Source organism: Argopecten irradians, chromosome 3 (assembly GCF_041381155.1).
Source record: "Argopecten irradians isolate NY chromosome 3, Ai_NY, whole genome shotgun sequence".
Lineage (NCBI taxonomy): Eukaryota > Metazoa > Mollusca > Bivalvia > Pectinida > Pectinidae > Argopecten > Argopecten irradians.
Genome location: NC_091136.1, coordinates 5299238 through 5312988, shown reverse-complemented (window position 1 = coordinate 5312988; position 13751 = coordinate 5299238). Strand labels below are relative to the sequence as shown.

Below are 13751 nucleotides of genomic sequence, written 5' to 3'. Positions count from 1 at the left end.
AAGATTTTATTGTACAATTTCTCATTGCATATAACTTTGATATTCCAATTGTATGAAATAAAAACTGTCGTTTTCTCCGTATCAACGTAACACGAGCCTTTGCTTCGTCTCGGCGAAATCTAACTCATTCCTCTCAGGGGGTCTCTTCACCGACGTTCGAACATTTCGGAAAAAAATCAATAAAATAACAAACAAAGATATACCTGTATCCCCATGTACAATGCACCGTATATCAGTGTATGTGAGAGACTTTTGTACCAATTACACATCGATTAAATATGATAACAATTAAATAATTAATATGTACACGTATGTAGTTAGAAATCCTTGATATGTATATGATAAAAATATTGTATTTTATGTGTATGTGTAAACACTAAAACAACATGAATTGTATGCGACACTCCACATTATTTTAATGTACATGCAGGTCAACGATCATCACTTTTAGTTAATAATCTTTTAATAAATGTACACAACTTTTGCTGCTTAATTTTGATATAGATTTCATATGTTTATACATAGATATATATAGAAAAAAAAATTTAATATATCAATCAAAATATATTTCAAATATTATGATGTAATATTACATGTGTAGAAATATATGTTTAAACAGAAATAAGGATTTGATTTAAATAATTTGACTCATCAACGTTGTCTGTTTATCATATGGAATGATTTCGCAAATTTGATTGACTGATCGTCCCAATCGCACAGCTATTAAATAACCATATACATTTCTTGCTAGAATTAATTAACAGAGTCAGAGACATATAAAATCTATATTTGTATGTCTCTGACAGAGTTATTTGGGTACAAAGGTAGCTAATAATTAAGAACTTTTTAATAAATTTCAACTTAATTTATTTCAGTTAAATTGTTGATTCATGACAAATACATAGTTCTGTAACTTTTCATTAATCAAAACTCATAGGGCACCTGTTCACTTGTATTTTCAGGAATCACAATTTTTGTGTTAATTGAACTGGCTTCATAGGTAATTACAGGATTAGGTGAGGGGCAGTCATGCATGGCCAGACAGGTGACCCCTAGCTTGGTTATTGCCCTAGGCCTGGAGTCCGGCCAGTACAGGTAAAATTCACCAAGAGACTTATGAGGGTATAATAAAAGTGTAATAGCCAAAACTGCTAAATGTACAAAATCTGACATTCTAAATGTGAAATACCATTATATATAGCTGTTAATTTCTAGAATGGCAAAACAAGATATATGATTCAAATAGATAAATAAATAATAAAATCAAATAAAAAAATTAATTAAATACATGAAATAAATTAAAATAAATATAGCTATTTATATCTAGAATACCTAATATTTTATCTGAGTAATAAATAAATGTATTATAACAAGTATAAAATATTTGATCCTAATAAATAAATAAATTCATTTATTTTCTGAAAAAAATTATATAAAGAAAAGATGCATGTGGTCAAGCCATTTTGCAGCTTACCGTATATTCTTTACTTTAATATTAAAAATCATATTAGGCTAAATTACTCAGATGAAACCCATATATGTACACCAATAAAAGTAACCATTTTATTTAATAAATTAATTATTTACATACTAACTTAGTTATGCTTATTTTTAAATACAGAGTACATTTGGTAATTCATCTGAAATAATTGAAAGATATTTAAAACCATTCAATGATATATATATATGAACAAATTGTACATGTACAATTTATGCAATAAATAGGAGTATCAGGCTCATTTATCTTGTGCACTACGATGTGAACTCTAGTGCACTACGTTGTTAACTCTAGTGCACTACAATGTGAACTCTAGTGCACTACAATGTGAACTCTAGTGCACTACGATGTTAACTCTAGTGCACTACGATGTTAACTCTAGTGCACTAGCTAGTGAACCGGAGTTAACTTCACTTGTGCACTCCAGTGCACTTCACTACCAAGTTTAGCTTGCTCCCAACTGTATACACGGTCAGTATCTTACAGTAGCTAGGCCAAGGACGTGTCCTTGAATAGGCCTGTTAGTTTTATTTTGGTTTTGACACGGAAAGACGAGATGACTTCTGTCTCCTGGATATTAAAACAAATCATTGATTTCATCTAGGCAAATAATAATTTGAAAATTCCATATACCGCCTGCAAGGAGACGTCCTAGGCCTATCGCTACCCACAATACACTCGATCGTGGTCTTATACATATGTATTATGTAACTTTTCATCGATAATTTGATCCAGATATATCTGTCTTCGACAGTTATATTTAGAATTATGAATATGTGGAAGGAACGTATGTACAAGATAAACACAACCCATCTCAACTGCTATTCCGGGACCGTGAAATGTAATATTGGTCACTTCAGCCCAAGCACAGGGGCGCGCAATTATTCATTATGTAAAATAATTCCTTTGTACGTCATGTCCACATGACTGAAAATTGCGAAAAATGAATTATATATTATGTAAATATCGGTTAGCTTGTAATAGATAATAATAATAAACAGAACAAAAACAAAATGTCTTTTCACCACATGGTGAAAAGCCCTAACAATAATAAAAAAACAGAACAAAAACAAAAGGTCTTTTCACCACATGGTGAAAAGCCCTAATAATTTTGGATAAATCGTTGTAAGAGTTGCTCCCCTTTGAATAAGTTCAAGTGCACCGGACTAAAAAGTTGCAAAAAAACACATTTAAAAACTATTTCACGTGTGTCCATGATCATAAAATATCTATTAAGAAAACTTTCATTCAAATTTAGCGTGTTTTGGGGAGTTTTTGCGTGTATTTGGGTGTTATGTTTGTTTTGTGGTGTTTTTGGGGTAGAACATGACCTAGTACACAAATCAGGTTTAAATAGTCGATAAACATATTTCTTATCAACCAAACAACTGGTAACTTTTAGTCACTTTCACTTTCACATTAGACTGAAGGAAGCTCATCATGGCCGCCAACAGCTCTTCCTTGAAGTTAAGTAAATTTTCCGAATCTAAAGAAGAGAAAATTATGAAGGAAGCACTTGAGTTGATCAGACACAAGATGTTTATAAATCTTACTTTAAGGTCTTGTAACGGAACGGTCGGGTCAACTTTCAGCAAAGCATCGTTGGAACTTGCACCCATTGCAAATATCCGCCAAGCGTATTCAATGGATTGTTTACCCAATAGTAAATTCAAATCTAACAAACTCTCGATGCTTAATATACTAAATGAAGAGCTCATCAACGATTTTATAACGAAAGGCGTGGAAGCTTTTGAAAACAGTCCAGACTTGTCAGAAGTATTTCTTTGTGCACTCGAGTTTCTTCGTGGTAAGTATGGTTTGAATTGCAGGGTTGCACCAAGCAAAGAACGACAATTTGCCAAGTGAAGAGTAATAGAATCTTACATGGGTCTGTGAAGTATACTGGGATATCTCAACCGGGAGTGAAGGATTTTGGCCGGTCAACCCGAGGCTTGCCGAGGGTTGACGGCCAAAATCTTTAACGAGGGTTGAGATATCCCAGTCCACTTCACAGACCTATATTTTGTTCTTTTTCTCCCATACTTAGTAGTAAAATGACGAAATTCCAGCTTTTGCATTGCGCCATTATCACAGGAACGTCGTTATGCGTCAAAATTGATGACGTCATCTACAATGCACGCCACATGTCTTATTGATGACGTCACGTTATTGCCTAGCTAGCCCGTGTGAGCTGTCTTACACCCCCTGTGTAAGATAGAGATATCTTTTCCCTAGCAACCGCGGGATATCCCTGTGAAGTATATGGGAGCTAGCATATCAATTCTCCAAACGACAGTATGCCTATATTGATGTGCTGTGCAACACACTGCCGTTTAGCGCACTGTTGCTCTAAAATCTTTTGGCACAAATGTCCCAGTGCTGGTCCCGGAATCGGCACAATATTCATTGATGCACTGTTGTTCTTTGCTTGGCGTGTAGAATTACAGTTGGTAGTAGACTAAAGGTTACACATTGTGCACACGGTGTGAACTACGAATGGACACTGAGTGCACGAGGTTAATAGACTACAGGTAGACATGTGCACAAGATTTAGACTACAGGTAGACACGGAGTGCACTACGTGTGAACACGGTGTCCACTTCAAGTGTACATCATGTCCAGGTAATATGTCGACTACATTCAGACAACAGACAGACTAGATGATGTGTTACAGAGATATGAAAAAAGATCTATTTATTCTGAAGTCTATATGGACTTAGATAGAAATATTTATTGCGATCAGAAACATATAATATTCATGCAACATCAAATTGTCGTTAATTACTGGAAATCATTCGTAATATACTGTTTATTTGAATGGTACATATGAAGTAAAATGTATCAATGCATATTATCATACAATTTGATTTATAAATAAGAAAGTTTAGTAGAAGTTATAAAAGCAAATTAAATGCGTAGCAAATTAACTGTGTACAGGTTGTTACGGTAAACCACATACTGGTTATGTCTCATCAATGGATCGTTCAAGTCCGCATTTTTCAAGTAAAAACTTTTTTCTTAGCTAGTGATATATAGTTTAAACATTGACTTTTTATCTTATAAATCTTACTTTGGATAGGTCGAACCAAGGAAGCAGATGAAATTCTTGTAAGAATACATAAAGTGGTGAACCTTACATGTGAAGTAAGATTTTTGGTGTTGGCAAATTGTTGCCGAAGAGATATTTCGATCAGGAATTTTTTTGATTAAAAAGGATATATTGATGGGCATAATAATAGCAAGGACATATTAACATAAACAGATTAAGTCCTTCATAAAATGTTTAACTATGTATGTATCGAACATAGTTTTCAAAACGGCAAGGTGTGCGAAAAAGTTTTATTTATGTAAGCCCTGTCAAAAATATATACCATATTTTCCCTAATGAGGGTGCCAGGCGTGGGTAAATGGTCGAGAGGGGCGCCGTTATTTGAGACCATTTTTAGAAGTTTTTTTCTGAAACAGGCTATAGTCATTTTGCTTTTAGTTTCGTATTTTTAGGTCATCTGACACGAAGGGTCAGGATGACCTATTGTCATTATGCACCGTCCGTCGTTGTGCGTCGTGCGCCATGCGCTGTATACCGTGCGTAAACTTTTCATTTTAATTCAAACGGCTTCTTCCCAATAACCGAAAGGCTCAGAATACTCATATTGGGCCTGTAGCATGCTGGGATAGAGAGCTACGATGATTGTTCAAATGAATGACCTTGACCATCATTCAAGGTCACAGGGCTCAAAAAGGCTAAAATCTTTAAACGATTTCTTCTCAAGACCCAGAAGGCCCAGGGTACTGATATTGGGCCTGTAGCATGCTTGGATGAAGGGCTACCAAGTTTGTTCAAATGAAGGACCTTGACCTTTATTCAAGGTCACATGGGTTAAATAGGCTAAAATCTTCGACTTCTTCTCAAGAACTAAAAGGCCCAGGATACTCATATTGGGGGAAGTATGCTTGGATGAAGGGCTACCAAGTTTGTTCAAATAATAACTTTGACCTTCATTCAAGGTCACTGGGGTCAAATAGGCTAAAATCTTTAAACAACTTCTTCTCAAGAACTAAAAGGCCCAGGATACTCATATTGGGCCTCCAGCATGCTGGGATGAAGGGCTAACAAGTTTGTTCAAATGAATAAGCTTGATCTTCAATCAAGGTCACAGGGGTCAAATAGGCTAAAATCACTATGTAGTGCTTATAAGTGTGCTCTTCAATTCATTTAGTTACTTGATATTTGAAATGATATTAGCAACAACACACACAAGCGATTGATTGCGAAAAGTTTTCTATGACATTCCTTGCATGTTTTACTGTTCGGCTAATTAACACTGTTTTTGTTTATCATGATGTCAGACAATTCTGACAAAAATCGATTACAGATTTCTTACTCGATTAATTGGTCAAACAATAACCCAAACAAATGATACTCAGCTTCCCCTAAGGGCCTAGTTGTGTATAATGCTTATTGTGACTGATCGGTGAACAAGATGGCCGCTAGCCTGCCATCTTGAATTTTTATACGTGAAGTTTGTTACTTCTATTTCTCAGAAAGCACTGAAGAGATCTGTCTCAAATTTCATGAGCAGGTTCTCCGAGGACCTTAGTTGTGCATATTGCATTTTGGGATCATTTGGTGAACAAGATGGCCGACAGGCCGTCATCTTGAATTTTGATAGTTGAAGTTTGTTACCTCTAGCGCTATTTCTCAGAAAGTACTGAAGAGATCTGTTTCAAATTTCATTTGCAGGTTCTCTTAGGACCCTAGATGTGCATATTGCATTTTGGGACCATTTGGTGAACAAGATGGCTGACAGGCCACCATTTTGAATTTTGATTGTTGAAGTTTGTTACTGCTATATCTCAGGAAGTACTGAAGGGAAATGTCTCAAATTTCATGTAGTGGTTCTCCAAGGACCCTAGTTGTGCATATTGCATTTTTGGACCATTTGGTGAACAAGAAGGCCTACAGGCCGCCATTTTGAATTTTGTTTGTTAAAGTTTGTTACTGCTATATCTGAGGAAGTACTGAAGGGATATGTCTCAAATTTCATGTGGCAGTTCCCCAAGGAGCCTAGATGTGCATATTGCATTTTGGGACCATTTGGTGAACAAGATGGCCGACAGGCAGCCGTCATGGAATTTGATAAATGAAGTTTGTTTCAGCTATTTCTGAGAAAGTACTGGAGTAATTTGGTCCAAATTTTATACGTAGGATGGTTTTTTTTGGTGGGCATCAAGATCCCTTTGGGATCTCTTGTAATGTGTATTGATGACACAGATGAATACAATTTTAAACATGACAAAAACCACTTAGATTATGCATTTATCTGTAAAAAAAAATGTTAAATAATTAAGTATGCTTTTGAAAAATAACTTCTATAATTACTCTAGCACTTGACCTAGGTAGGTTTATATATATCACCTCAATTAATAAAAAATCTGTCTTTTTCTAGTAGGTGAACGATGCAGGTCCCATTAGCCTCTTGTTATTCCATAATACAATATACATGATGTCTATAGAGATGATGTATATAATAATTTTTTTTTGTTGCAATGGTTGATATTTTGCTATTTTGATAACCCTTTTTTGAAAAAACATTTTTGTAATAAGAAAAATTAGAAAGAGCTAGGTGAATTAAATCACTTTTCGTCTGTAGTCTGTCCATCCATCCTTCCGTCCGTCCGTCTCCTTCAGTCCGTCCTTCCTTAATTCTGTTAACATTTCTTGTTACCACTATTTTTCAAAAAGGGCTGAAGGGATCTTTCTCAAATTTCATATGTAGGTGCCCCAGGACCCTATATACATAGTTGTGCATATTGCATTTTAGGACCGATCGGTCAACAAGATGGTCACCAGGCAGCCATCTTGGATTTTGATAGTTAGAGTTTGTTACCACTATTTCTAAGAAAGTACTGAAGACATCTGTCTCAAATTTCATACATAGGTTCCCCTTAGGCCTTAGTTGTGCATAATGCATTTTGGGACTGATCGGTCAACAAGATAGCCGACAGCCCGCCATCTTGGATTTAGAAATTAAAGTTTGTTTTTGCTATTTCTCAGAAAGTACAGAAAGGTTTTTATCAAATTTCATATGTAGGTTCTCCTAGGGCCCTAGTTGTGCATATTACATTTTCAAACTGATCAGTCAACAAGAAGGACGCCTGGCAGCCATCTTGGATTTTGATAGTTAGAGTTTGTTACCGAAAATCTAGTTGTGCATATTGCATTTTGTAACTGTTTGGTCGACAAGATGGCCAACCAGTCGCCATCTAAGATTTCATTGTTGAAGTTTGTTGCGGCTGTGTCTCAGAAAGTGCTGAAGACATCTGTCTCAAATTTGATGTTAAGTACTATGCTTGAGAAAGTTTGAAAAGCAGGGAAAAGATCCCTCTTTCCATTGTCAGACATACACCATTCTTTGGTGGGCGCCAGGATCCCTCTGGGATCTATTTTTTAAAGGTTACAGTAAACTGCGTGCCAGCGTCCAGATTAGACTCCTCCCTCAAATGTTGTAACATTCTGTTACGACAGCCAATGAAAACTCGGGAAGTTGCCTTGATTGGTTAAACTGCATGTATATGATGTATGTAGTGCAAATAATGTTGACTTCAAAAGGATCTACTGATTTGACTTGGTCACACCTTTGTACCAAAGATTTGTTAGCATACACTTGGAGATAAAAAGGTTTCAAACATTTTTTTAATTCAAATAACCATTGAAAGACAACAACATTATATCTTGATAGCTTCGTTAAACGTTCCCTGGAACATACATGGTTGTAGCTGTATATATAAGGTAAAAAAATATGTCTGTTTAGGGTTACATTGGCATATATAGGGTTGGTAGATAGGGATTTTTTTCAAGTTCAGATGCAATAGCGAGCTGTTTACTAAACAGATATATGGCTCCTAATTATCAATAAAATGATTAAACATTAGTGTCTTTCACTCTTGACTCTTTATTTAACAATGATAATTGAAGACTTGACTAAGTAAGAAAGAAAGTATTAGATTGGCCTACAGTAATACTATAATAATAGGATCCTTTTAGGTACAGAAAAAAATAGGGTTGGGGGGGGGGGTAACCCTTAACAGATATATTGGGTTGGGTTTTTTTGCCTAACATCCCACTTCTAATTGTTAGTTGTATGAATTGTAATAGTAATGTTTAAATGTATGCTTACAAATATGTAGATTTCAATTCAAACCAGGATAAGTTGTGCTAAAACACTCTATTGTTGTTCAAGAAAGCATAATTTGACGTTTGGAATATACATGTATAAAGTAACGACTCTCCAGCTCATGTGATTTCAAATAAAATAGTATTGTAAAGTTAAGGTACCAAATACCATAACTATATATAATGGCTATGTACATGTAGGTCATGACTTTATACATGCATGTAATTCTGTTATTATTAAACTATTTTGTATGCCAAATTGTTGCGATATTAATGATTGAAATTGCGTAAGTTTTTGAATGTGTAACAGCTATAACAGGTATCCTCCGCCCTCAGTTAGATTATCACTGTTACTAAACTCCGCCCACAGTTTGACTGACGCTATTCCCGAGCCGATAAACGTGCATACAACTGGTTAAAACTATTCACGTGATTTGTGGCTTGAACGATCTAAAAGGCAATTCCAGAAGCTTGAACACATTTCACTGTAATTGGGAAAATTCCTCAAAGTGAATTTGGGAAAAATCATCAGCATACCCACATGAATGACCAAACTTGTATATTAACCCTCTTTATTTTGTCTTCAATGGCAGATGTTTAGTTTCGGTGTTTCTAATGATCAATATTTCTATAATAAATATGTGTTATTATTAGCTTTAGCCATATCTTACGGACTTAATTAGCTATTAACCATAATTAAGTGAATCAATAGAAATCCAAAGACAAGAAAATCCCAAGCACTTAGCTCAAAGCTTGGTTTATTTAAAGATGCTATCACCAACAGAGCATAAATGATATTCATCATTTGAACAATGATTGGTGTTTAATCGTGTAGATATATGTCTAATTAACACAAAAAATAATATAAAATAATTCATATTGCTTTTGGTGCATGTGCAATTAGTACTTCATTCCATATAGGACATACATAATTGTAGTGCCTCAGAATTTGTCCAGGATGTAATTTATTATTTTCATATTTTTAACTTTAAAAGTAAAATTAGAAGCTCAAACTTTTCAATGGTGGTAATGGTGTAAAATATGTAACTTTTGTAACTGAAGAAAAATACTAAATCGTCTGCTCCTGTTTTTGTTAGTGAAAAAATACCATTTATCAGCGTGGAGCATCTTTAACAATTAAAAGATTATTTGATTGCATTTATTGGAGATATAAATGCAATCTTGGTAGCAGATAAATAGAATAGCGCCGATTATGGAGCTATATAAAGGCATAACTATTTTTTCCATATTTTATTTGTTAAATTTTATTTCCTTCATTGTATATTTCAAAATCATGAATTGTTTTTTCAAGTACCTGTAACATACTTCATATTTGTTATATCTTGCTTTTTCTTCAGACAAAGAAGTTCATGAAAAGGCATTGCAAAAAATCATTGATAGTGGAAATGGTGAGAGAAGTGTTACAGTTGCTCTTGGTCAACATATCTTTGCACAGTTGATACCAAATAAGGATTATGTAGTGGACCAGCAATCAAGACAGATACCTGAAGTCTGCACATGTGGCTGTAAAGCCAAAATTTTGAAAGGAAACACAGCATTAGGTTTGTAATCAGTTGCATAAGTATATGTTAGGATATGTGTTGCAATTTTTTGCTCAGTTGCCAGCAAGGCAAATGAGCTAATTATATGCCATGGTGCAGCGTTCATCGTCCTTCCATTTTCGGGATCCATGTAAGGATCCATGTAAATTTGCAATATTCTGTACATGTCTCCGCAAATTAGCATCTGCATCAATTAAAGGTGATAGAAAATCAAATCCAACTTCTGAATCCGCAAATTTTAATCAACTTGAACTTTTTTGAATTGAAAATTGTGATTTTAAATAGCTTTGAAAGAAAGTTGGGTGAATTTGTAATTTGCGTAATACAGCTGGGATTCAGTATAGGAATGGGTTAAAATTAGGAATGAAAGTACTGATAATTGAATCTGACAGTTAATTTACTCTTTAGCTGTGGCTTTCAACTTCGCGTTATTAAAATGTATCACTTTAAAATTGTTCAGTCATTTATGCATGTGATATATTTATAAAAACACAAATCATAATGCATGCCAGGTTGACTAGCTTATATTTCCATATAAATTACAAAAACAGGGGTTTCGAGATCCTTAACTGGCGTGGGTAGTACAATTTACCATTGATTAGTCCCGCCATCTGGTGATTATGATGTCACTATTTTACGTGAATAATGTTATGTCATAATCACCGGAAGGTGGGACTAATAAACTGTAAATTGTTCTTTACACACATCGTTCTGGAATGTCTCGAAACCCCTGTATTTCTTGTTTATCTAAAAGATAATAAACGTTTCCGTCATAACAAACCCTATTCTGGTGTGTCAGTTATTTGGCTCACAGAATTCAGTTGATTTGTTGAGAGAATTTGAACTCAGTACATTTGTAGATTGAAGAAGTTATGGGAATATGTTCCCCAATGAGTGACGATTATTTATCATGTTTATCAAACTCTCATTGGTGAATTTTCAAATCAAAATTAAAAACATTCCATCCCTTAGGCTGGTGTCTTTTCTAAATTTGAAAAATTTCTCTTGCATTTGGTAAAAATATTCAACACTGGTTGGAGAAGTTCTTTGTACATACCCATTGCAATTTCTAGGTTTGGCATTTGACAGAAGTATATTATGTGTTCCATCAAAGGACTCAGAATTAAAAAATAAAATTGTTCTTTTTTATTTATTATCCCAGGGTCATCATTTACATGGCACGGCAGGGTTGATATCCTTCTTAACCAAACAATAGCTGTTACAATAATGAATGATAGAGAAGAAATTGATGAAGCAGGAGATACATGTGAAGACAGTGCTACAGAACCTCCTGTTAAAAGGAAACGAAGAGAAGCTGGCAAACCTGGTGTGAAAAGTGAATATGAAGTGTGTGATGATTCAGAAATAGCTAGTCAGAGGACTAGAACACTAGTTGATGAAGACTTTCTTCCTCAGATACTCTCAGAATGTATCACTAATGGGTTTGCACAGGTGAACATGAACAACTCCCTTTCTGGCGCCCTCGTTCCAACTTTTGGCTGCACTGCTGAAAGTATTTGTGTCTGTCTGTATGATCCTGTGAATGATATACTTCTCCAGAATATTCAACTGATGGATCTATGGGCCAGGTCATTTGACAAGCTAAATATTTTGACCATTGTTATAATATGGTTGTTTCTGAATTTCAACACTTTTGGAGTTCAAAATTTAATTGAGAAAATTGACTTGGACAAATCTGGATTTCATGACAAGATGAACCAGTCATTGCAATGTTACAGAGAAGTGAGAACAAGAATGCACATCACTTCTCCTCATACACCATATTGGTATCAAGCCATGGAGTTCTGTGAAACAGTGTATCCAAAACATTAGCATGACTGAGAACTAGTTTCAGAAAGATGTTTGATTTTAGGCTGTGATATTGTAACAATGAATTGACATTTACAAATAAGAGTTGACATGTGTACAGTGTGATAAGCACTGAGGTGATAAGTATAATTAATAATCAATGGCATTTGATTGGCATATCATTGTTGAAGACCATGTAGTATCCACAGTTCTCACAAATGTAATTTGTAATTACATGTAAACATATTCTCCATCCCCACTCATCGATAAACCGAATACATTTATAGATAATTAAATACTGCAATTTATTTTGAAATATTTAAATAGAGTATATTTTCATATTGATCAATTTTAAGAATATTTTATATATTCTTCAGTGAAATATTCTTCAGTGAATGGAACTAATTCATGTACCACGTGATACCCGGTAACGTTTGTGTGAGACTAGTATCTCCAGTGGTAATGGAACGTAACATTCTTCGCAATGTCCTGCTGAAATGTCTCTAACACAGGATATCTTCTTTTAACATCATTCCATCACTGATAGAAAAAATATTATCAGGTATCATGTGGTACTTGAATTAATCTCCTCCTCACACTGACTTACATTACATACCAAGTATCAGTAATTTCTTGACCGTCAATAGTTTTTAGCCCACCATCATCAGATAATTGGCAATTCAAATCGCTTTTCGTCCATGGTCCGTTGTCTATCCGTCCATCTGTCCTTCTGTCCATTAACATTTCTTGTTACAGCTATTTCTCAGAAAGGGCAGAAGGAATTTTCTCAAATTTCATATGTAGGTGTCCCGAGGACCCTATATACATTCCCCCAGGGCCCTAGTTGTACATAATGCATTTTGGGACTAATCGGTGAACAAGATGGCCGACAGGCCGCCATCTTTGACTTTGACAACTGAAGTTTGTCACTGCTATTTAACATAATGTTTCGAAGCGATCTGTCTCAAATTTCATGTGCAGGTTTCCCTAGGGTCTAGTTGTGCATATTGCATTTTCGGACCGATCGGTGAACAAGATGGTTGACTGCAGGACACCATCTTGGATTTTGATAGTAGAAGCTTGATACCATTATTTCTCAGAAAGTACTGAAGGGATCTATCTACAATTTCAAATATAGGTTCTAGGGCCCTAGTTGTGCATAATGCATTTTGGGCCAATTGGTGGACAAGATGGCTGACAGGCCGCCATCTTGGACTTTGACAATTGAAGTTTGTTACTGCTATTTCCCAGAAAGTACTTAAGGAATCTCTGCAAAAGCCATCTTGGATTTTGACAATTAATGTTTGGTACCAGTATTTCTCAGAAAGTACTGATGGCGTCTGTCTCAAATTCCATGTGTATGTTCCCCTAGGGATCTCGTTGTGCATATTGCATTTTAGGACCGATCGGTGAGAAAGATGGCTAACAGGTTGCCATCTTGGATTTTGATAGTTGAAGCTTGATACCACTATTTCTCAGAAAGTATTGAAGGGATCATTCTCAAATTTCACATGTATGTTCCCCTGGGGCCCTAGTTGTGCATAATGCATTTTGGGACCAATCGGTGAACAAGATGGCCGACAGGCCACCATTTTTTTCGACAATTTAAGTTTGTTACTGCTTTTTCTCAGAAAGTGCTGAAGTGATCGGTCTCAAATTTTATATGAGGTTCCCCTTGGACCCTTATTGTGCATATTAGCAACAA

The 13751-nt window shown here is 35.2% G+C and overlaps 1 protein-coding gene across 1 annotated transcript; it reads left to right on the top strand.

Annotated features, from left to right (window-relative positions):
- Positions 1 to 2904: 2904 nt before the first annotated feature.
- On the top strand, positions 2905 to 12367 carry LOC138317365 (uncharacterized). The gene is made up of 3 exons (XM_069258976.1): positions 2905 to 3305; positions 10034 to 10237; positions 11400 to 12367. Exons 1-3 carry the CDS (start codon positions 2939 to 2941, stop codon positions 12068 to 12070), a joined length of 1242 nt encoding a protein of 413 aa, XP_069115077.1. The 5' UTR covers positions 2905 to 2938; the 3' UTR covers positions 12071 to 12367.
- Positions 12368 to 13751: the final 1384 nt, after the last annotated feature.

Coding starts and splice junctions, on each gene's coding strand:
- LOC138317365 (XM_069258976.1), top strand. CDS start 2,939: ATGGCCGCCAACAGCTCTTCCTTGAAGTTAAGTAAATTTTCCGAATCT. Junction 3,306..10,033: donor TGCACTCGAGTTTCTTCGTG/GTAAGTATGGTT, acceptor CTTTTTCTTCAG/ACAAAGAAGTTCATGAAAAG. Junction 10,238..11,399: donor GAAAGGAAACACAGCATTAG/GTTTGTAATCAG, acceptor TTATTATCCCAG/GGTCATCATTTACATGGCAC.